General features: G+C 42.8%; 1 protein-coding gene across 1 annotated transcript in view; it reads right to left on the bottom strand.

The window, feature by feature from the left end:
- The window catches only part of ASCC3 (activating signal cointegrator 1 complex subunit 3), a 409,581-nt gene that overhangs the window by 379,271 nt on the left and 8,139 nt on the right, over positions 1-22,171 (bottom strand). The window contains exons 2-3 of the mRNA XM_015417908.1: positions 21,511-21,661; positions 19,267-19,847 (exon numbers count right to left, since the gene is read on the bottom strand). Coding sequence (XP_015273394.1) covers positions 19,267-19,847; positions 21,511-21,661 — 732 coding nt within the window. The remainder of the gene's footprint in view (positions 1-19,266; positions 19,848-21,510; positions 21,662-22,171) is intronic.

Raw genomic sequence — 22,171 nt, 5'->3', positions numbered from 1 at the left:
ACCCCTCTTCAGTTAGGCTCCCTGGCACGCGTCTTCCTCTTTCTGTCCTCTGACTCAGAAGGCTCATTCCAAGCAACGCAGGCAAAGTGGAGGGGAGGAAGCCGGCCGGGGTTAGGAGCTACTACTACTCTCCTTCCCCCCACTCCCTCTCTCTCCTGTGCTCCGTTAAATTTAATTTAAATTTAATTAGCGCCCCCAGCACCCACCCTACAAAAATTTCCTGGTTTCGGGGCTCCCCCTCTCCCATGTATTTCCTTCACTCATTAAACCAGACTCTTGCCTACCGGATTTCTACAGGTCTGCTTTAAGCCTAAAACAATACTGCTCTAACTTATAAGAAACCTCCATGTTAGATTCCTACATTTTGACAGAAAATGCCTTTTATTTTATTTTATTTAGTGGATCAGAATCTCAAACCTTTTGCAGTCTAACTAAGGTGACCTGCAATGCAGAATGATATTTATATTTGAGGAAGGGATATTTCATGTTTCTGAGAATGACATGATTTTTTTCCAAGAGCCTTTGGAATGGTAGCTTGGTAGGAGCCAGTCCCAAAATGGCAGCTTGAACAAAAGTACAGCATTTCAGAGCAGGTCTACATTGCTCAAGTGGGGAAACCTTTCCTCAGCTATTTTCCCAAAGCAAACCCAACCTTAACCACTTCAAATTGTAAATTGGGCTGCAGAGGAAAAATATATAGTTACTTCTCTGTTTTCCCTGGAAGAGGCAAATAGCAGCATTGATACAAGGAGAAAGAGTCTTCCACTCCACATTCCTTTTCCACCCAGAGGAAGGGTGTATGGGTGTACACATGGGATGGAGGAGAGGCACATGGGAAATTGTACTGGTGCTGTCATTTCCCATTCAGAGCATGTCTGAAAGAGGAGAGGGGCTATTGTGGTAGCTTTAAAGGGAAGGATAAGAAAGTGATAATAGCAGCAAAATGAACTTCTGCCCACCTCTGATCTACATGGTGTAACTAGTAAGATTAGCACCACAAAAGGTTAAAACATTTCCTGGGCATATGGTATACTTAATTTAACTGGGAAGTGTTCTTTTATAAATTCCTTGTTCTAACTGGCTTTAAAAATGCACACTGAAGAACAACTCATGTGCAATCATTTATTCCAGGGAATTAATCATTTATTTCAGAGAATTACCCAACAAACCATAAAGGCTTTTAGACTACATTGCCTTGAAATACAGATAAAAGTAAAAACTCACAAATAGTAAGGTTTTTTCTTAGTCAAAACCCCAAATGGCTTGGGCCTTACATGCACCACAAGAAATTTCCTTCCCATGTACCACCGTGATCCCTCTGGTCAGTCAAAGTAGTCTCAGTCTCTCCAATACTACATTCCTAAACAGAGCGGCACCCTTCCAAGCACACTACAGAGCTTAGAAGGGTGTAATTTTGGATGCTCTATAAATCTCACCATCTAGATGATACCTGCAGACAGTTACATGAAGGTGCTGGAAAGAAGTCACTTTGCTGTTTTAAAACGTAACACAAACATCAACATGAGGATCTGTAAAATAAGGAACTCTGATGAGGTTCTGAAAATGTCCACAGTCAATTCTGTTGAGAGCAACTGTGCACAGTTAGCCTAATGCTGTGGTACAAATGTCAAGTTCTTCACAGTGAGCTGCACTACAGGCAGCCTTCAAATGGAACTTCAATATTGAGTTCCCTCATTTCCACTAAGCAGCATATTACCCCTTACAATAAAGCACAATGAAACCTTCTGCAATAGGATATAGCATATTTTTCCCCCAGTGGTGTCCAAAAGCAGCTTATTCTTCTCCATGTCATTCTCACAACCATGACCCTATGAGGTGATGCTGAGAATGTTTGTCCCAAATCTCATCCTGCTTTGTTCACTGTATTTCACCAGAATAACTTCTGAAAAGAAGAAACTGGTTTGTCCACCCAGCACCATAAATATATGTTTCTAAACAAGAGTTCATATCCTCATATTTGCAGTTCCTGAAAACCATGGTTTGCAAATTGAGCCTGCAGCCTCAAGAATCTTCACTCTTGCCTCTCCAGACGCATCTCTCTCTTCAATGTAACTTGCTTTAATCACAGTTTAAAAGCTCAGTTGGATCTCCAGCTAAACCTGGCAGTCTGCCACACATGAGTGTAGCCTCCAGCTCCCTTGATGCTCATAAAGGAATGTTCCTGGGGGGAAATTAAGACTGTCTAGAATAGGCCAGTCAAAAAAGTATTCCAGCCATGAATAATGGAACTCCAGGTCTATTTTGTTGGTTTCGGCAACTGGGATCATGATTAAGAGAGATTGCTCTTTGTGATACTAAAAGTGAAGTTCTTGGACTGGCAATAAGATTAACCAGAGCAAACACATTCACCAAGAATGTCTTCATCAATCAAGAACAGATGATCAGAGTCTTTGTTCTAACTACAAATTATGCTGACTAGTGATCTGATGGCATTATTTCCATGAGCCACTGGACAGTTTCCAAGAAGCCACAGTTTATAGGTTCAGGGTTAGAACCCGATTTTCTTTGCAAAGCTGACAGTTAAAGGAATTGATGGAGTGACATCATCAGGAGTAGAACCTGCCATTTAATTTGAGTCAAGACACAGAAAGGTCTAACAGCTTTATAGCTCTTTCTCAAATCTGAGGGTTGTAGTGAATGGGTGTTCTTGGATGGTGGTTGTCTTGATTATCTCTAATAAAGAAAAGGGAGTTGTTATGATCTGGGCTGTGCCACCAGAGGACTACTAGGCCCAGGGAGCCTGACTAGCAGTAGGAGAGGCTGGGCCTACAAACCCCAGAAGGCCTTGGGAAGTTTTGGCACCAATTTTGACCAATAGGAAAGAAGAGGGCTGAGGAATAAAATAACTGGTACAAGAGGAAGTGGAAGACACATCAGAGAAAGCAATGGCATCCCTGAGTGAAGAGACCTTACGTTTCCAGCTGCAACATAAACAGGTAGACCTTGAGTTAGAGAAAGCAAGGCTGCAGAAAGAGGAGACTGCAGCTAGGATGGAGATGGAAAGAGAAAGGCTGCAGAGAGAGGAGAAAGAGACTGCAGCTAAGATGGAGCTAGAAAGAGAGAAAATTAGGATGGCGCATGACCATGAGGGCCAACCTCCTACAGATGCCATAGTGAAAGAGGACCGTCGGAAGTACCCCTGGTTCAAGGAAGGGAAAGACATTGAGGCCTTCCTGCAGAATTTTGAACAAGTCTGTATTGACTACAAGGTCCCCTCAGAGCTGTACATGGAAAAGCTGAGACCACAGTTAAGTGGTGTTCTGGCTTCAGTGACTGGGCAGATGGAAGGCGAAGAAAGAACACACTATAAACTGTTCAAGCCGAGAGTGCGGGGGAGAGTGGGATTCACCAAGGAAGGGGCCCGGAAGCACTTCAGAGAGATCAGACGTGAAGGGAAAGAAGAGTCCTACCCACAGTTAATATGCAGACTGGGAAAAGCCTATGACTTGTGGGTGGAGGTTGCTGATGCCAAGACCCTGGCTGACTTTAAGGCCCTGATGTGCCCTGACCGGTTCCTGATGCTTCTTCCTGAGTAGATTAGGTGCCCCCTAGTGGACAAGAGCCCTAATACCCTCCAAGAGGCAGGACAGTGGGCGGAGCGACTGGCTGAAGCCTACGGAGGGCAGAGGTACCGCACTGACCAGGACTGGTATAAGAGAGAGTTCCCTAAGTCCTCTCTACAACCCAGAAAGCAGCCAGAAATAAAGGGACCACCATCCCAGTAGTAGCAACCTGTATCCTTGAGTGCTGGGGTGAAGTCGCCAACAATGGAGAAGAAAGCATCAAGGTGTTTTTCGTGCAACGAGTTGGGACATCTTAAAAGGCAGTGCCCTAAGGCAAGTACCCCCTCATACCACATGATTCCAGTGAGCCCCCAACCCCACTCCTCCTGAGTTCAATTCAGAATGGATTCCTCGGCGCCACCGTATGAAAGTCATTGTGGATGGGCGTAGTTTTGTAGCCTGGCGAGACACCGGCTCCCTGTTGTCCACCGTCCACCGCTGTCTTGTAGTTCCTAAATACCTCATCCCGAGTGAAGAAAGATGGGTGCAGCACCTGCATGATGCCAAAGGGATTGCCCTCCCAGTGGCCAGGATACCTATTGAATATGAAGGCTGGAGTGGATCGTGGAAGATAGCTGTGCACGATTATATCCCCGTAGCCATGTTTGTGGGGGAAGATTTAGTGGATCAGATCACTGTGGAAGCCAGAGTCCATGAACCTGAGATGGCAGAAAAGGAGGCCAATCCGGAGGAAGATGTCTACCTGCAGTTCTTAAAGGACTCTGAAGATGTTCCTAAGCAACCCAGCCGGCAAAACAATGTCTACCAGCAGTTCTTAAATGACTTTAAAGATGTTCCTGAGGAACCTAGCCAGCAAACCGATGTCTACATAGGGGTGTTAACCCGTCCTCAGTCTGCAGCAGCAAGGTGAGCACACCCCGGCAACTTCTCCAGACCCTGTTGCAGAGCCGACAGCGGTAGAGTTTCCTCCAGTGACTCCGGCTGCATTCCAGAAGGATCAAGAGGAAGACGCCAGCATGGAAGAAGTCGGTATCAAGTTTGATTCCATGTTCCCATCTGGTTTGGGTGACTTTCCACATAACTATGCTGCTCAAACCAGTGAACAACAGCATCAGCAACCACCCCTAGAACCACCCCTATGCTACTGGGAAAACTGAAGATATGGCATTTCCAAAGCCCTTTGACAGTAGTTCCACAGCTGGAGCAGAAAAGCCAAGAGTTGTGAAGCAGCCTGAAGAGGAAGCGAAGAACAGTAGGCTGACTGGGGTAAATGACCATCAGAGTGGAGGAAAAGAGAGCCAGTTGTTCCTCAAGACTGAGTTTGCCGTGCCAGTACAAAATTCCATTAGTGTTAATCACAAAAGTCAACCTGACACCAGCAGCAGAAGATAATTTGATGAAGAGCTTTAGTAGCATGCCAGATCCAGAGAATTTGATGAAGACCTTTAGTAGCATGCCATATCCAGTGGTTCCTACTACTGTGACAAAAACATTCAAACCAGAAACAGGTAGTGATCTTTCGATGTTTATCGACACCATTTATTCTGAAGTAGCTACACTGAGACCTCAAAACGAACCTAGCCCTCATGTTCTATCTGAGCTTTTTCATGAACTTCAGAGGCTAAATTCAGACTATTTGATATAAAGAGCCCTGTATATGTTACAGGATATAGTGGCTAGGCATCCATCTGAAGCCAACACAAAAGCAGAATGTCCAAAACCTCTGAACTCAACGGCTTGGTTAAGATCCAATTTAGAACTTACTCCCAAGCAAAAGCCTTGCTACTACTGATGGTGAGACATTAGAGAAGAGCTTTGACCCCAGGAGGACCTGCAATGCATTAACCTGATGTTGTATTCTCTTTAATATTGATCAGAATATTGTTTTATTAATGTTTTTATATGTTAATGTTGAGTGAGTTAAAAGAGGGCAAAGTGAAGTCCAAATCCCGTGTGCAGACGGCATCAATGGTGATCCAGGGAAGGACCCCATGCTTTGGTCTGGTGGGGGGGGTGTCATGATCTGGGCTGTGCCACCAGAGGCCTACTAGGCCCAGGGAGCCTGGCTAGCAGTAGGGGAGGCTGGGCCTACAAACCCCATAAGGCCTTGGGAAGTTTTGGCACTGATTTTAACCAATAGGGAAGAAGAGAGCTGAGGAATAAAAGAACTGGTACAAGAGGAAAAGCTGCTCTTCTTCCCAGGAAACAGAGCCAGAAGAGAGGCTGCTGTGGAGAAGAAACCCTCATCCTGAGGGAAGGATGAGTAGTCTAAGGCCACTTGAGATAGTGAGCTAGGGACAGTATATATTTAGATGTGTTAGAGCATTTGATTTCTTTTCTTTTCACCCACTTACTGTTATTATTCTGCACCTTGTTGTTTGACCTCCTATAAAATAAACTATTTCCATTGCTGTTTGTGCCTGGTCCTCACGCCTATTATTCGGCCAAAAGGGAGGTCTAAAGGTCTTGGGAGTGGTGGCAGCGTCAGGTGACATGCCACCTGAGCCATGACAGGAGTGCCAAGTAATTCTACAGTTTCAAATTAGTTAAAGTCCAACTTCTTTGACTGACAAGTAGCATTCAGGCATATTAGATTAAGCAGTAACATACCTGTGATGCCCTCAGGTGCCAGGCTGAGCCCTATGTATTCTAAAGTTATAATACAACCTCTTAAACAGGGGTTGTGAAACCACTAGTTTAAAGCTATTTTCACCTTTAAAACTATGTATTCAACCAGAATGTAATGCAAGAAACATCTGTAGTTCATTGCTGCAATTGTAAGTATGACACTTTGTCACACATGTCCTCTGAAGCAAATCCTAGTCATTACGTTAGCAATGCCAATACTGGGTGTAAACAGGACCCACTCATTTTGATGAGAACGTGCATCCCTAATATGGGATGGATTATATTCATTTTTATTAATGACTTAACAAGGACATTATTCTTAATGATGACTAGTGGTGCCTCAAACCTACAGGGCAGGACTTCATTACTCTAGGCAACGTACAGATACGTAACAAAGATGTTCTCTGCCAAGTGAAGCTTACAATTACTATAAACAAAGAACATGTAGAAACAGCAGGATGCAGAAGTTAAATTGAGGGGAAACAATTAAACATCACTCAGCAGTGAAAAAGACAGTAGTCGCAGAATCTCAGCTTTCCCATTCTAATAAAAAAAGTTTGTATATGGATGCCATTATAGCAAGTGAAGTTCTTTGAGCATGTTGTCTCCCAGCATGAGGGAGAAATAGGAAGGTACTTTCAGCAATTCAAAGTGAGTGAGCTAGTACCACTTGAGGACCTTACTGCGTATCAACACAACTGGAAAGGAAACGAAAGCCAAGAGCGGCCTCCAAAGACTTTATGCTTGACTCTGTCAAGAATCTGAAATCAATGAAGGTGTCAAAGAGGCCACAGCATGAAATTTTCATAATCAATTGTTTTGAAGGAACATTAAAATAGGATTGTCCAGTGCTCATCTATAATTGCTGAACACAACTGCTTTCCAGTGAAAAAGCAAAGGCTTAACTATGCAACTGACACACATAGTTCTGCCACGAGAAAATGCAGCCACATAAGCTGCCTTGCAATAAGAACATAAGAGCCCTTTTGTGTCAGACCAGTGGTCCATCTAGTCCAGCATAATGTTTCACAGGGCAGCCAAAACAGTTGCCTTACAGTACCAAACAGGGCACAGAAGCCATGGATTTCTCCTGATGCTCCATCCTAATGCCAGTACTCATATCCAGAGTTTTGCTGCCTCTGTATATGGAGGTTCCCTTTACTCACCATGGCTAATAGCCATTAAGGGACCTATCCTCCATGAAACGGTCTAATCCACCTTAAACCCATCTATGCTTGTAGCCACCACTACTTCCCTTGACAGTTTAACACCACAATTTAATTACTTATTGAGTAAAGAAGTATTCCTTTTTCTCTCTTGAATCAACTACCATCAACGTCACTGGGTGCACCTGAGTTCTAATATTATAGAACAGGAAGAAAAAGCTATGCATAATTTTATAAACCTCTATCATGCCCCCCTCAAGTTGCCTTGCCTGTAAACTGAGGTCCCAGAATCCTTAGCCTTCCCTCATTGGAAAGGTGCTCCAATTCCATAGTCATTATGATTCCCATCTTCTCCACTTTTTGCAGCTTTGCAATACCCTTTTTGAGATGTGGCAATGAAGAGTGTAGACATATTCCAGATGGGTACACATCAATCTTGTACACATCAATCTTGTTTAAACCCATTGATTTCAACGGGTTTACAACCAAGTAATTGTGCATAAGATTGCACATCAGAAGGCGGGGTGGGAGAAAGGGGGCTTTTTAATGGCAAAACCACAGGGAAGGTTAAAAGCACCTCCCTCCCCAGAAAACAATGGCAGGTCTTCCAGGACAAAGCGCCACGTGAGCAACTACATTTTATTTTTGTTTAAAAGCTGGGTGCAGGGGGGATACACTCAAATCTCATCATGATACATTTGGCACCAAGACTTAGAATGAAGATTTATAAATATGTGGCTGGATCATGAAAGTCCAAAGCAGAGGATGAATAAGTGGAACAGATCATTATACACCTTCTCCTGTTTTCTACAGCCTCCCAGAAAAGCTTATCATGAAAATTGGGGAACAGCCAGAAAATGCCTGGAGTGAGGGGGGGGGGGGTTTATATATCTTGAAAGAGAGCTCCATGGAAATCATGAACACCATTTGCAACAGCAGAAGTGTCTTCAATTCATACAAAGGCACCTTTGGATCTAACCCACACAGCACTTTCTTTCTCTCCAGCAAGGATTTTTTAAAAATCAAAACTATTGAAGAATGACAGAAGAGGGAGCTATAGTAACATGTGTATATTGTAGAAATCCATAGATAGATGGGAAGGAATGAACTGATGGGTTGTCTGTGTGCTTTAGGGATGTGCAAAAGATGTGCCTGAAGCTGACTCACATCTACTGTAGCAGGCTCTCCTGCAGGACCTCACAGGATGCCCCAGTTATGTAATGAACATGGGGCAATCAAAGGTCAATGCCTCACCACCCCACATAGAGTACTTATTTTCAAGTCCTTACCAAGAAGGAAAGGGCAGGTTAAAATACATTTCTTCTCCCCAACACAAAAACCCCTCTGGAGATGAAAAATGAACAAGCTTTAAGGCACCTTCTTTTATTCTAGCATATGCTTTAAAGTCTACCACCAGATGAAAGATAAATGAAACTTCTGGAGGTAGACTGTACAATATCATTCTCTCAACACAGCTCAACAACTTAAAAGCAACTTTTGAGGAATGTCTCCAGCTTAGCCCATTTTACCATGTGGCATAAACCCTACTTCATAATGAACACTGAAATCAGCCACAAGTGAGACCTTCTTTACAGCATATGGCTTTGTCATAGGAATTGTAATGAACCATGTAAAGAATAGTGCCACCATGTGGGGAAAACAAATCATTCCTTGCCCCCTTTTCCTTCTTGCCACCACAGCCCCCCCCTCCCGGTAACATTCAGCCGTTTTCTCTCATGGGATTGCCCAAGGCTGATGCCACAGGAGAGTATTACTTTGAGGAAGCGAAGAGGACAGTGGCTCGGAGAGGGAGGAGAAAAAGCCGGAAGAAGAAGGAGCAGGAGAAGGCCCATTTGAGAGATGTGAAAGGAAGGATGCCCAGAAAATGAGGATTGGTTCGTGAAGTGCATGAAAAGACTTTATTAACAATAAACCAAAGGGACGCTACTAATAAATTAACACACTTATTCTCTACAAGATACGATGAAAGACGATCGATCATCTCACGGGAGAAGCCAAAGAAGATTGGATTATTACTAACAAAAGATTAACATACTAATACTAATACCACCCGCCCTTTTCTTACTCCAGCTATATACCCTCCCTCTTTCTCAAATTAAAAGCAATAAAATTCTCTCTTTTTAAAGAGAGTTTAACAACAACAACAACAACAAAAGGAGAGTATTACTTTGCCATGCAAAGTAGCCAAAGCAAGTTGGTAAGACATATGTAGACTCTCTCTAACTAAACAATATTATTTCTGCAAGGCACAAACTCACAGCAGTTCAATACAGACCCAGGTGAACTAAGTATAACAAAGAAAAGGAAAGTTAGTAACTAGGTACTTACAATCCATGGCCTATCTGGTCTTTGTTAGCTGCATGATGTCCCCCTCTCTGGAACATCTGCAAATTTCTTTAGCATCATTCCCCTCTATCATCCTTCATTGCCAACGCACACAGGTGAGCCCTAAATTACTGACCAACAGCTCTACCAACAAACCCCCAAACAAAGGAAAGGATCTCCTTTTCAGGCCCCTCCCCACATGAATTCCCAGGGCCTTAACCAACCAGTGTGCCTGGTTGTGGAGCTCAAGTCCGCCAGAACATGGACACTCCAACCAAGAGCTAGCATGTTTCGTCTGTGGTTGAAAGGACACTCTCTAGCTAGAGAAAACCAGTCAGAGATGCTAGTGTCTTCTTCCATCTCCATAACTGTCACAGCATCTCTTGCCTCTTTGGCTCTCACCCACAACAGGATTCTTCACTCTTTTTATGTTATTTTCTTTTGGGCTGAATTACACATGTCTCTGAAAACATCTGAGTCACTGCTTGCGTGCATGTGAGGAAGTTAGAAAATGTATTTATTTACGTTATTTACAATCTGCCTTTCTCACAGGGAATCAAGACTGATTACAAACATCTTAAATCCACTGTATCAGATTTCAAAATCATCTGATGGCCATAAAGAAAAGCTGGGATTGAGGAGGTTTCAATTTTATTTCAACCTTTCTTTGGACAGATATGCTATTACAGAAATACATTTTTCATCCTTCACCTACTATTTTTGTTCCACAGAGCTACATACATTTGGAAATGTCCATGTAAAGAAATATTTATTTGGTTACTTTTTCAGGCATCATACCTTAAAAGTAACAAAATTCTGCTACCAAATTTCCCCCAGGGACTTTTGGAAAAGGCTTACAGATACTTAGTTCAACTGTAAATATTATTTGGTTTTTCTTTTCATTATTACAAAAAACAAACCCTCACAGACAAAAGTTAATTCATAAAGTCAGCAACTGCCAACAAAGGTAAAACAGCTAAACTGTAAGGAAGTGGGTAATTATTATTCTCAGGGCGGCTCACAGTTAGCGGCACCAAATACCAGGTACCAAGTCACTTAAAAACACATAAAAACAAAAAACAACATTGCATAGTTAACATGCTCGCAGTGATGGACATTCCTTCAATAAATTAGAGATGGCGTACTGTAAAGTATAATACTAGAGTCCCGATTCAGCAGTAGCCCGGTCTCCCATGAAGCTGTGGCTCAATCTCAATAAAGGGCCAGCCTAATACCACAGTGATGGCAATAATAGTTGGTAGTAGTGGGGAAGTAGTGGTAGAAGACACAATACTCCAACTAGTGCATATAGGCAGTGCTAGCTCAGTACCATACAGGGAAAATGCTACTGAATGGTTTGCAGTGTCCAGGGTATACCGCAACCAATGGCTCATGCCTCCAGACGCTCAACAACACAACCCATGCATTAGTCTCAGCCCCAAACTCTCTAAAGCAATATCACCATGCCCATCAGCAAATACATATATTCCCTCTCATCATTATCCCCTTAAGTAAAGTCTTTGGCCTCCAGCAGGTGCTGACTGTGCAAAGAGAAAGGTAACATAAGTATTTGCTCATGTGTTTTGTAGGTGGATATAATGATTCCCTGCTTCCCTTTATCTTTTTCTTGGGCTGGGCAGCCCCTTTACTTTCTTCTTTGTTTTGCTTTCTGTCCCATCCAGTTGTTTAAATATATAGAGATACATGCTGATCCAGCCTACAGAACTGAGGGACAGTCTAAAATCCTTCTCTTTGTCTGATAAGGTCACGTAATTCAAAACTAACAAACTTTTTTATTTCACTTTTGAGGGGAAATGGAAGGTTTGTTTCACTTACCATGAATCTCCCTTCTCAGTGATCCTAGGGTGGGGCAGTCTCCACGTATGGGAAGTAGCTCCTCCCTGAAAGCAGGCAGGGTCACTGACGATCTAGATGTCATGGGTGAGGAGCTTCTCTCCCAAGCTGGTCCCAAAGCATTCCAACTCTTATTCATGAGTTTAACAAACAGGTCAACAACCCCCTCCCCCAAAAAAAACAACAGCCAAACAATGGGTTATTAACCCATTTAATTATAGCAAAGAACAGACAAGGCCAAAGAGTGAACAGGGGACCTTACAGAGTTCCTTGCAGAAAAAAATGCAAGGCCTAGGGCTGAGAAGCATACCTCAATCAGGCCACAGGCCAGCATCGGAAGACTGGGTCCTACCCCTGGGTGGGAAGAGACTGCCCCACCCTAGGAACACCGAGAATGGAGATTCATGGTGACACAAACCTTCCATTTTCTGGTGGTCCAGCGTGGGGCAATCTCCACGTATGGGACATAGAAAAGCAGTATGCCCCAAGGAGGGAAGAAAGTAAAGGTATGCTGCAGAACCCTCCTCCCAAAGGCCATGTCAACCCAGTAGCATTTGGTAAAAGAACGGATTCCAGGTGGCAGACAGCCTCCAAGGACGGAAAGGCCCTGTAGGCTGCCAAAGTCGCTGCACCCATTAATGAATGAGTGGTTACTCACAAAGGAGGTACTAGACCCCTAAATTTATATGCTAGAAGAATACATCCCCTAATCCATCTGCTAAGGGTGGAGATGGACACCCCATTTCCCAAAGACACCTTCTGAACGGAAACAAACATAGTATCTAAATTGCAGAAGGCACTAGTGCTATCCAGATAAAAACTCAAAGCTCTCTAAACATCTTCACCATACCACTCCCTCTTGGGGATGTTTAGGATTAGGACAGAAGGAGGGGAGGACCAGTTTCTCTAACCTATGAAAGGACAAGTTGATCTTCGGAATAAAGGCCAGGTCAGTGCACAGCACTACTCTGTCATTATGGTAAATGCAAAGATCCTTGTGCACCGAAAGGGCCCTAAGTTCAGAAACTCTACTAGCTGAAGTGATACCCACTAGGAAAATGGTCTTAAAGGTGAGCTCCTTGGGTGGACAGGTTGCCATGGAGTCAAACAGAGGCTGTGAGAGAACTTTCAGCACTATGTTTAGATTCCAAGAGGAAAACAGGTGAGAACATGGAGAATTTAGGAGGGACATTCCCCTGATAAATCTTTTCACATGGGCATACTGAGAAAACCCCTGCCCTTTCTTGATTTCTCCAATAGCCAAAATGGCAGTCACCTGCCTTTTGAGAGTACTAGTACTCAGGCCCTTGTCAAAACCCGCTTGACGGAAGGAGAGACCATCGCCCACTATGGCACTATGTGGGTCTAGCCCTTTCTCCAAATGCCAATGCTAGAAAACCTGCCAGGTATTGTTGTAAACCCTAGGTGGAGCCCTTTCTAGAAGCCACTAATATGTCTACGATTTTACTCAAATAAGCTATCTCCCTAAACTGTGACAACTCAACCTCCAAGCTGTGATGCTTAACATCTTGGGTTATGGATGAAGGAGGAATCCCTGGTCCTTCCTGACTGAAGATGCCATGGTTCCTCTGAGGAAAGCCTCACCAGATCCTGGGACCAGGGTCAGCATGGCTAAAATGGGGCTATCAGCATGACTTCTGCTCTTAGGTAGGTCTATGATCCTCTGAATCACTCTGAATCTGACCTGGTGGAAGATTTCCTTGTTCAGGATCCACTCTGCCAGATTCAGAGACTTCTAGCTGAGCCAGACCACCACAGAGTTGCAAGTTCCAGCTACGTGAACCTCTTGGAGCGACCTGAGACATGTTTCCACTCAACGCTGTATCAATGTCACTTCTGCATGAAGAGAGCTGAATCTCGTGCCTCCCTGGTGATTGATATAGGACTTGGCAGTTGTATTGTCCATGTGAGCAATGACATCCTTCCCAACTAGAACATCCCGGAAGGCTAAAAGAGCCAACCTTATTGCCCTGAGCTCCAGAAAGTTGATGCCTGGGTGGTATGCTGATGTACATTTGAGAGGACTCAAAGTTAAATTTAAGCTAGATACAGGTGCTGAGGCAAATATTTTACCAGCTAATATATTTAATGCTCTCCCTGGACAGAAGAGAGCCAGTTTGGTGTAGTGGTTAAGTGCGCGGACTCTAATCTGGGAGAACCGGGTTTGATTCCCCACTCCTCCACTTGAACCTGGCTGGATGACCTTGGGCAAGCCGTAGTTCTGATAAGAGCTGTTCTGGAAAAAGAGCAGTTTCTGTCAAGAGCTCTCTCAGCACCACCTACCTCACCCTGTCTGTTGTGGGGAGGGGAGGGGAAAGGAGTTTGTAAGCCGCTCTGAGACTCCTTCGGGTAGTGAATGGCAGGGTATAAATCCAATCTCTTCTTCTTATTCTTCTTCAAGCAGTGTTGATGGCTTATGGTGGGACATGTATAAATACCATAGGTACTATTGTTCTGACATGTTCAACACAATGAAATGAAGCTGAGTTAATGTTCTATGTTACATATGTTTCATCACTTCCATTGCTGGGGAGGGCTGCGTGCGATACACTGAATTTAGTATGTAAAATAGATGTTGTACAGTCAAAGGAATTGACTTGTGAACAAATGTTAATGATGTACAACGATGCCTTTGAGGTCTAGGGGAGTTTGAAGGGTCCCATCATATATATCCAACAGTTCCGGTAGTTCATGGATGCAGAAAGGTGCCACTTACAATACTGGATAGACGAAAGGATATGCTGGTTTAGTTGGAGGAGGCAGAAGTGATATCTAGAGTGGTGGGTCTCACAGACTGGGTAAATAGCCTGGTGATAACAGGAATAAAAAGGGAATTTAGGTATGTGCTTAGATCCTTGCGACTTGAATAAGGCAGTTCGAAGACAGTACTATACTATTCCCACTGTGGAACAGGTCCTGGCCCAGTTAGCAGGAAAGAAAGTCTTTACAATAAGAGATGAAAAGGATGGGTACTAGCAGGTGAAATTAGATAAGTCGTCGGCATTATTGTGTACATTCAATGCCCCATGGGGAAGATATTGTTTTAATCGTTTGCCGTTTGGTTTGGTGTCATCTAGTGAAATCTTCCAACAAAAAATCTATGAGGTTTTTGGTCATATTGAAGGAGTGTTTATGATTGCAGACAATATGATTATAGCGGTAAGGACTGTAAAGGAGCATGATCAAATCCTGCATCAGGTGATCCTGCAGTTGTAACAGAGCAACGCCAGCAACCACGCATGTATAGGATACAGACTTCTGATGGTAACACCTATCGGCGTAATAGAGTCCATCTTAGATGCCCACAGAAAGGAGTGGAAAGAGAACAGAGGAAGCAGGAGGAAAAGGATAATGAGTTCAACAGGGAACAAGGACAAGATAATAAGGTGCCAGGAGAACCAAATAGTTGTCAGGAGAGGTATAGTAGTCAAATTACAGAAATGGAAAATTAGGAACTGAGTAGTTCCCAGACAATAGAAAGGATTCCTAGGTGTACAACGTCTTATGGTAGGCGTGTATTTTCTCCAGAAAGATACGCGCCATAATGTCTATGCTAATATGTATTTTGTTGTACAGGATATATGAACTTTTAATTGTTTATTGTGAATGTTATGTTTTAATTTTTAATTCTTAATTGGTAGTTGAACATTTTTGTATTTTTGGAGGGAGAGGTGTGATGTGTACGTATCTTTAAGTACATGGCTTTCCATTCTATGGTGATGTATTTAACCTGATAGAATGGGGAGGGTCAGTGAACTTTCCGGTCCTGTGATGTTGTTCTTTGCTCTCTGTTCTTGGCGTCTCCTTCAACTAAATAAAGCTGGTCTATAAACAACAACTAGGTGTTGTTGTTCATCAGACGAGGCATATCGCCACAGAACACTACAGCTGGCATCTGTGGTCAGCATAGACCTGCTTAGATCTCTGAGAGGGGACCACTCTAGGAGTCTGGATGGATACCACCACCATTGTAATTCCGGAAGGAGACTGCTTGAAAGTTTGATGATCTTGTGTCTTTTGTGAGATATCATGTTTTGGAAGGGAAGAACCCTTTGGAGAGGGGAAGCATGGAACTTTTCTCAAGGGATAACATCCTGACAGTAAACGAGCATCCCCAAGAGTCTTGCCAGAAGTATGACCTCCAAATGATGCTGTTGCAAGATACCTCTCAGCAAGGAAAGGATTTCTTCTCTCCTCTCTTGAGACAGGAAGACCTGGTCCTGAATGGCGTCTATGACGACCCTCAGATGAAGCACCCGCTGTGTGGGTATGAAGTAGCTCTTCTCCCTGTTGATGATGAAGTCATGGTCTTGCACATAGGTGAGGGTTTTCTCCACATCGGACACTCCCTGCTGGAACAAGGGAGACTTGATAGGACTGTTGTCCAAATAAGGAAAACCTAAATGCCCAGGGTTCTGAGGAGAACTACTAGGGAAACCATCACCTTCGTAAATACTCTTGGAGCGGTCTTGAGACCAAATGCAAAAGCCCAATATTGGAAGTGTCTTCTGCTGTAGGCAAAAGGGAGGAATCTCCCGTGAAAGTCCTGAATCAGTATATGAAAATAGGCCTCTGACAGATCTATCAAAGCCAAGAAGTCCTTTTTCTGAAGAGCGGAGATTATTAACCTGAAAGTTTCCATCTGGAACTTCTCTTCTTTATCCAGCAATTCAGCCATTTCAAGTCCAGAATGGTCCTCACTTCCAGTGATCTGCAAAAAAATTCAGAGGACCTCCAATGTTTGGTGGGGCTGTACAGCCAGAAGAGTCATGAAGAAGAGTTCTTCTTTGTACCCAAGAGGCCTGATTGGCTGGTTTGTGAAAGAAGTCGTTAGGCTTGGGCTGCCAGTGACTCTAGGAAGTCTTAGATGGTAAAAAACTGGTGCTCCACTTGGAGTTACGAAAGGAATGGAAGCACTTCTTGGTTTTACCTTCCTTCTTTCACACAGGAAAAGCCTTCTGATTGTCCTTATCCATCAGATACTTATCCATGCTATCACCCAAAGATTAACCCCCTTAAAAGGGATGCTAGCTACTTGATTTTTGGTGGCCGGATCAACTTCCCAGTTATGTAGCCAGGTGAAGCACTTGGCAGTGACACTGGATGCCATAGCTCTGGCTGAGGATGTATCCGCAGAGAAGGCCACTGCTGGGGCAATCTTCTTAAGTTTGCCCTTCAACTCTTTTGGGATGTCTTTGTCAGCTGCCAAGAGATCTGGGGCCCAGGAATAAACCGCTCTAGAGAAGAGGGAGTTCGCTGTGCCCCTAGGGCAGCTGAAGATGTCTCAAAGTCCTTACATGGGGATTGGTCTAGTCTTTTATCACATGGGAAGCCTGCTCCAAGAGGTCTGCCCATGCTGCTATTTTCTTGCATTTTTAAAAAAAACCCAAAGGGGGAGGAAAAGAGGGGAAGGGGGAATTGGAAACACCACCACCCCACTAGTCCTCCATGAAGTTCACTCACTTTACTCGGAAGCTTTCCTAGAGAAAGCTGCTGCTGCCTCGCCATGTATCAGGAACCTTAAAGTCCCTAAGGGAGAAGATGCTGAAGGCTAGAGTCCTTGCGGCTGTCCCTTCCACTCCAAGGAATGGAGGAGTGAGGGGGGATCCCTTCAAGAAATCTCTCCCGCTGGTCATGCTTCCTGGAAAACGATCTCTTCTATTCACAAGGAGGATTGGGGGGGGGGGGTTACCAGATTAGTGAAAACTCACTGAGACAGCTTGAGACCATTTACACCTATGGCCTCAAGTCCCACCACCCCAAGCCAGAAGGGGGTGGAGAGAACACAGAAATAAAAAGTGAAGACGAAAGAGAGAGAAAAAGAGAAGCTGTTGAAACTGGTATCGCTGAGCTCTAAGTGGAGCTAACCCAGCAACGCATTAATGCCCTGCAGGCAGGGCCAAGACTACGAATTTGGGGAGAAGCTCCACCCCCACGAGATCTAAGTCGTCAGTGACCCTGCCTGCATCCAGGGAGGAGCTATTTCCCATACGTGGAGACTGCCCTACCCTGGACCACCAGAGAATGGTCAGGTATGTATCAGGTTTAGGACCTAGAAGGTGAAAAGGTAACAGGAATGAGGTAGCTTTGTATAAATTGATAGTTTATCTCAATCAAGAAGCTGTTTGGTCATATAGGCAGGTCTTTAAAACTGTTGAGAGAGATCTCTTTGCACTCACTGCTTAAATACAGAAGTATAAGCATCTGTCTCAAAAATACTTAAGTTTGTGAAAGCAGGAACATTACACGAGTTCCAGTTTTCCTTTCTTGATAGGGATCACCCCCCTTTACAAGGAGCTACTTCCCTCAAGGAAGGGCTACTCGTCTCACTTCTCTAATTCAGGATCTTCCTTGATCCTCTCACTGTGGTTAACTCCCCTTCACTTCCTCCACTCTCAACTGTCATTCTTAACTGTCACTCTTAACTGGCACTCTCAACTGTAGAATTTCAATTTAAAAACAGAGGAAAAGGCAGGACTGTGGAGACAAGGAAACAAGAGATTATTTTGACATTCTGCATGTAAGTTTCACTTGTGCAGCACTGATAGATAACAATAATAATAAGCTGGAAAGCAGCCTAAAAATGATTGAATGTAACAGCAGAAACAATATAAAGCTACCTGGACTTGACTAGAGCACTGCCATTACAACATCTGAAGAAATGCTGAGTGCAGAATGTGGCAGCCAAAATTCCTTGGTTGGCTTTTCTGGTAAGGTTTCCATATAAAAATGGCTAAAATGAAGTGGAAATCCCTCGGTTCATTAAAAACAAACTTCACCTGCATCCCTTACTAGAAAAATACCAATAGGGTGTTATAGGACTGCACTGGATGCTTGCTGTTGGGCAGTATTGGCCAGCATCTGAAGAGGAGTACAGTGTCTTCTCCCACATTGCCTGAAGTGGTGTGGTAACATTTATCACAGAAGATTATTAATATATGAATAGTGCTAATACCACAACTGAACTGGGGAAAGATTCCCTAATGACAATTTCACCACTTTACTATGTATGGATAATTCAGCCTTTAATTCATAAATAAGTGAAAATGGGTGAACTCCCTTGGGGACTGACAGTGCAGTTCTAAAGAGAGTTACACTCTTGGAAGTACATTGAAGTCAATGGGCTTAGAAGAGTATAACTCTGCTTAGGATGACATGGTGAAGTACTATCACAATTTAGTTTTTTATCCTACACTCTTTATCAGTGTATCTGAAATAGTTTGTACTATAAAATTTATTGATTTACCTTGGAACTCTCTTAACCCAACCTATGGTTTAACACTTTAATATCTTCCATTATTTGCGGAGAAGTAGACCATTTATTCCCTTTCAATCCTAAACTTGACTTCTATTTCTAGTTCCCTTTGAACTAGCTATTGCTTGTTTTTCTTCTTCTTTCCTTTTAAACATGGCAGCAGGCGACAGGTTTATGCCCTGCCATATCTCTGTAAAAGAGCTTACATAACCCAGAATACACAGTAATAAGTAACCAACCAAGTGGACCATTCAGTAGGTACAACATGCAATCCCCTTACTATACTTAAACATCAGATTAGACTCCCGTATTGGCTCAACATTCCTCTCAGTTGCAACAAACTCAAAAGACAATGTTGTATCCTTTAACCCATTACTGTTTCTGGGACAAACTGAAACACAGCCACCCACAATAATTAATAGATACTGACCTCAATGACTAGTAAGCCTACCTCATTCTGAAGTTCATCACCACTTTTAGTTGAAGCAAGCATTTCATACAAAGTGCAGCAAAGATGTTCCATTGTTGGGCCTTCAGGTGTCCCCTTTAGTGATTCTTTCAGATACTTCCCAACCTCACACCACAGAAACGAATCATCCACCTTTTCTGATGGCTTTATCAAGCTTTCATCATAACCATTTGGGAAGTGTTCTAAACTGCTGTTCAGAATTTTCTTGTAATCCAAGCTGATAAATTTCTGTCCATCCGTTTCACCATTTACTGGCAGTTCTTCAGAGTGGTCCAAATCATGCATGTCAAATGAAAACATGATGTTTTTACCAAAACACTGTTGTGTGTCACCATTTTGCTCTCCTGCTGTCTGCAGTAGGGATATGAGCTGCTCTTCAGTGAAATGAGAAGCTATCCGAGATGCAGCATTACAGGCTGCAGTAGCTGACGATGATGGAAAGGGTCCAAACATCTGCTTAATGGCTTTGGTCTCTTCATGACCAACATACTCTTTCATGTAAAGAGTTTTAAAAAGGAAAACGGAGCCACTTTCAATAGCTTCTTGTCCATTCTCACTTCCCACTGCTCAAAGAAACAAAAATCAGAAGAAGTTAACAGCCTACAGATTAAACCACTATCTAAAACAAGAAATATATCTCCTGTTTCTTGAACCAAGGAATCAGGTGAGCATTAAAGTCATAGATGTAAGAATAAATGGTGTTCACTGAAGTTACCGTAGAGCAGGGGTATGCAATCCCCTTTATTCACATGCTGAACAGCAACACACCAAGCCATTTTGCTTGGCACACCCAAGACAAGACTCTCAGGAATAAGCAGTGCCACTGAAGCTCTGCTTGCTCCCAGTGAGTCTAGCCAAGTACCTCCTTCACCCCCCTCCATTCTGTTTGCCAGCCCACCAACACCTTCACAGGCAGATATTGCTTACCCTGTCACAGAACAGAGATTCCAATGTCTTAGAGCCAATAGACACAATATGCAGGATAGAGTAGTTTGCTGTGTCAAGACCCTGTACTGTACCATTTCAAAATTCAGGTTGGCAGGGTCATATTTTCGAACACTTTCCCCCATTAAAAAAAGCTTCCTGAACATAGTAAACAAGTATTTTTATTATTATTATTTTGCTGTAAAGTTGCAAATGACTTGTGGCAACCCTGCAGGGTTTTCAAGGCAAGAGATGAGCAGAGGTGGTTTGCCATTGCCTATCTCCATATAGCAACACTGGTCTCCCAATCCAAATATCAACCAGGGCTGGCCCTGCATAGTTTCTGAGATCTGATGAGACTGGGCTATCCTGAACTATCCAGGTAAGATATGGTGCTATTAGTCTCCTACATAGATCACTCTGGAATCATTTACTGAAGCAAAGCCAACTGAAGTCTCAAATCCTCTACCTCAAAATCTCCCAATGGGACTGTAGTCTGAACAGTTACTATGAACAAAATATACCAGGAGTATCACGGGACTAAATGTAACTTGCCTTAAAAGAACCACTCAGTTATCAGCTGAGCAGGACCAGTTATAAGCAAGTGTTTTTTGTTTTTATTTACTTTTGCACTGTAGCGTAGCCAGTGGGCCATGAATGGGCCATACCCTGGTTCAAAGGCAGGGCATACAGGAGATATAATATAGCTCTGCCTAAAATATACTAGACTATAACATGTAGGAATCTTTGTTGATCAGACATGGCTCTGTGGCAAAGCACGTTTACAAAAACAAATGCAACTACTGAAGGCTACAGGTTCAATCCATGGCAGCTCCCTTTAAAGATCTGAAGAAACAGAAAACTGTTTTTGTTTGGGACCCTGGAGAGCTGCTGCCAGTCACAGAAGACAATTACTGAACTGGGTAGACAGTCATTCGCAGTTACACTAACTTAAAAAGAAAACAGTAAAAAGCACCAAAGATTTTCCATTTTGTAATCAAAGTACAACAGGATGTCTAACCTGAAACATTTGTTTTCCTAAATAATAGATTTAAAATTTACATGGGGCAGGTTCATAACACATCTGTAACTGCTAGCCTAGTAGCTGCTGCAAACTCAATGGCAAGCGTGACCTAATTTCATTATGCCACTGATATGCCTTAAACAAGTGAGCACAGGTATGTGTAGGCAGGTGGACTCATAAAAATGTATATGGGCTTGTAACTTTTATGAACTTTTGCAAACAGGATAACACAGAACTATGATTTATAATTATTAGGCTAACTCTAAATTACCACTTACCTATTTGTTTGGCAGCTTGTAATATTGTCCTTAAATCACCATGTAGAGATTGCTGGATTCCCTTCTCTGAATTTTCATCAATAAATTTCACAATTTTCTTCCAGCTAAGTTCAGAGTACAAGAACTGTTCTTGTAAGTGTGATCTTTTGTTCTGAACACAAACAATATAAATAGTTAGAGCATTTCTTTTTTTTATAATATTTGTATTGAATTTTTAGAAATAATAGACACACACCACATAAACACAAAAACAAACATAAACATACACTTCCAATATTTTCTGTATACGGCGATACAACTAGTTCTTAATATTACAACTGAGCACGCATATTCATAAGAACCATCTTTTGAGATATAACTTGATATACTCAAATTGACCTTTACAATTCAAAACAGACATTTTTCTTTCTAGATAAGGTTCTCACAACTTCTCAAATAATCATGAACCACTATTTATCCCCTTTTGTTACTCTGCAAATTTTCTATCCATATATTTCCAACTTCCTTTCTCAATATCTTATTGTAACTACGATGGTATACTTATTTTTTCCAAATAGACTTACATCAACCAGAAATAAACGTTTCCAATCCCTTCCACCGCCTATTAATCAATATTATCCTTCAGGACCATAATTTCAAATTATTTTCTATCTATACATCA

The sequence above is a fragment of the Gekko japonicus genome, unplaced genomic scaffold, assembly GCF_001447785.1.
Source record: "Gekko japonicus isolate JY-2015 unplaced genomic scaffold, Gekko_japonicus_V1.1 scaffold665, whole genome shotgun sequence".
In the NCBI taxonomy this organism is placed as follows: Eukaryota; Metazoa; Chordata; class Lepidosauria; order Squamata; family Gekkonidae; genus Gekko; species Gekko japonicus.
Note: the sequence above shows the minus strand (reverse complement) of the source record. Positions and strands in the feature narration are given on the sequence as shown.